This window comes from Chlamydomonas reinhardtii, chromosome 14, assembly GCF_000002595.2.
Source record: "Chlamydomonas reinhardtii strain CC-503 cw92 mt+ chromosome 14, whole genome shotgun sequence".
Classification (NCBI taxonomy): Eukaryota; Viridiplantae; Chlorophyta; class Chlorophyceae; order Chlamydomonadales; family Chlamydomonadaceae; genus Chlamydomonas; species Chlamydomonas reinhardtii.
Window position 1 is genome coordinate 3,541,762 of NC_057017.1, and position 2,439 is coordinate 3,544,200.

Genomic DNA, 2,439 nt, shown 5'->3' on the forward strand with positions numbered 1-2,439 from the left:
CATCCCCATCCCGCCCCCCCCCCCACCTCAGCCCCGCCCCCCTCCCGCCGCCCCCGCCCCCCTCCCGCCGCCCCCCCCGTGTCCCCTGCAGCACACCTGTAGGCTTGCAGGTCCCCCGCCCCCACCGCCGCCCACAGCGCCTCCTGCTGACTGCTGCCGGTGCGCATCACCGCACCCGCGCCGTCGGGGCCGCGGCACACGTAGCTGGACTCCTGTGATTGTGTGCGCGCGCGTGTGTGTGTGTGTGTGTGTGTGTGTGTGTGTGTGTGTGTTAAAAAACGAAACGAAAGCCCGCCCGTGTGTACCGTGTGCTTGCGTGTGTTCGGTGTGTGTGTGTGTGTGTGTGTGTGTGTGTGTGTGTGTGTGTGTGTGTGTGTGTGTGTGTGTGTGTGTGTGTGTGTGTGTGTGTGTGTGTGTGATTTGTGTGTGTGCGTGTGTGTTTATGGGTTTGGACACATGCTGTGAATATAAATCACACGCCTTCCGCACATAGGATCCCCGCAGGCGCGAGCACCCCACACACTACCCCCGCACATTCACGCACGCACACACATACACAAACACACACATCACATGCCACCCCTAACACACGCACACACACACACACCACCACCCCTAACACACGCAAGCACACGCACGTGCCTTGAGGCAGTTCATGAACTGGGCCATGGCGTTGGCGCCGGTCTCCCAGCCCACCAGCGAGTCGGGCGGGTGCGTGTAGTGCACCTGGCGGCGGGGGCAACGGGTGGAGCAGGTGGAGGAGAGGAGGGGGAGCAGGTGGAGGAAGGGGAGGAGGGGGGAGGAGGGGGGCCAGGTGGAAGGGGGGGGTAGGTGGAGCAGGTAGAGCACGTGGAGTGGGGGCGGCGATGTGGGAGAAGAGGCACAGAGCGCGCATCCGGATGGCGAGGTGAGACACGGCATGCAACCCATGTCAGTCATTGTCAGTCAACTTCAATGAAACACACATCAGCAGTAGCTGCGTGCAGCTCGGCACGTGTGTTTCCACCGCGCCCCGAACCCCCTCCTCCAAAACAATCGCCTCGCCTCCAAACCCAACCCCACCGTCAGCCGCCACGGCAGTCGGCCACCCTCTGAAAGCAGGTCGTACAGCACCCCGCAAGGCAGGTACCTGAGGCAGAAGACACATGTGCGTGTGTGCGTGTGTGCGCGTGTGGGAAATGACAACCACAAAGTGTGTGAGACACGTGGGACAAACAGTACTGCCGCTGGGTTTGTGCACAATGCGATGCCGTTCCACAAAGCCGTCCGACCCCCCCCCCCCCCACACACACACACACACTGCAGCGGTTCGCGGCCCTTCCTCCGGTTGTCTCGCCCGCCACACCGTGCACGCCCCGCGCTCCCAGCCTCCCTGCCCGCCAAAACACACCCGCCCACGTACCCGCCCACACACCCGCCCACACACCCGCCTCCACACACCCGCCCACCGGCCACAAAAGCCCACTCCACCAGCCCACTCACGCCCCCGACCACTGGACCCACCATTTGAGCGGCACACCGCCGCAGTCGAACCATGGGCGCGGCGTGCTGCGGCCTGGCACGCTCGGCAGCACGTGCTGCGAGGGCGGGAGAGCGGGTGGGTGGGTGCGCGCGAAGGATCCGAGTATACAGCAGCAGGGGTTAGGGCAGCGGGGTACAGCAGAGGGCAGAGCCGAGGGCAGGGTTGGTGTGGTATATGCCATGCACCCTGACATACTGCCAGCGTGTGTGTGTGTGTGTGTGTGTGTCTGTGTTTGTGTGTGTATGTACATGTGTGTGCATATGCGCCCGCGCGCGTGAAGGACTCGAGGACACAGAGGGAGGGGGTGACTCGGGTCACACGCCATGCGGCCCGACAACATGTACACGCTTTGAGTCCACCTTCACGCGGCTGGCCGACTTGACTCTATGGTTGGGATTGCCTCTGACGCAAGCCTCCACCACATCCTACGCACTACGCATACCCACCCACATCTGCAGACGCGGCCGTGCCTACTTGTAACTCCTTTCTGCCCTGCCCAGCCCCCAACACCCTCGTCCATGCACACCCTACACACGCATCCTAACCCACGCATCCTACACACGCGTGCTACACACGCTTTACACACACACGCACACACACACACGCTCACACACCTGCAGGTGCGGCCAGGCCTGTGCGGCCAGGGCGTGAAGGTAGCCCTGCCGCGGCGCCATCAGCTGCAGGGGAGAGGGGCGGCGGGGGGGGGGGGAGGGGAGAGAGGGGAGGAAGGAATGGGTGCGGCGGTTTGGGTGCCGCGGAAGCAGGAGTTAACATCAATACTCAATACAGAGAGGCTACAGCGGTCGGAAATCTTCGCGGTGGGGATTTGGAGGCATAGAGCGGAACACGAACCCCCCAGCCGCGCCAGCCGATCCCATCGAAATACGTGTGGGCGGGCCCCAGGCCTTGCACAGGCC

At 63.8% G+C, this 2,439-nt stretch overlaps 1 protein-coding gene across 2 annotated transcripts in view; it reads right to left on the reverse strand.

The window, feature by feature from the left end:
* Positions 1-2,439, reverse strand: part of CHLRE_14g630907v5 (uncharacterized protein) — a 7,396-nt gene that overhangs the window by 3,399 nt on the left and 1,558 nt on the right. The window contains exons 3-7 of one of the 2 annotated variants that reach the window (XM_043070397.1): positions 2,137-2,199; positions 1,504-1,577; positions 1,063-1,129; positions 643-726; positions 97-212 (exon numbers count right to left, since the gene is read on the reverse strand). In XM_043070397.1, the coding sequence (XP_042917070.1) occupies positions 97-212; positions 643-726; positions 1,063-1,129; positions 1,504-1,577; positions 2,137-2,199 (404 nt within the window). The remainder of the gene's footprint in view (positions 1-96; positions 213-642; positions 727-1,062; positions 1,130-1,503; positions 1,578-2,136; positions 2,200-2,439) is intronic. The other variant, XM_043070398.1, reaches the window with a different exon arrangement.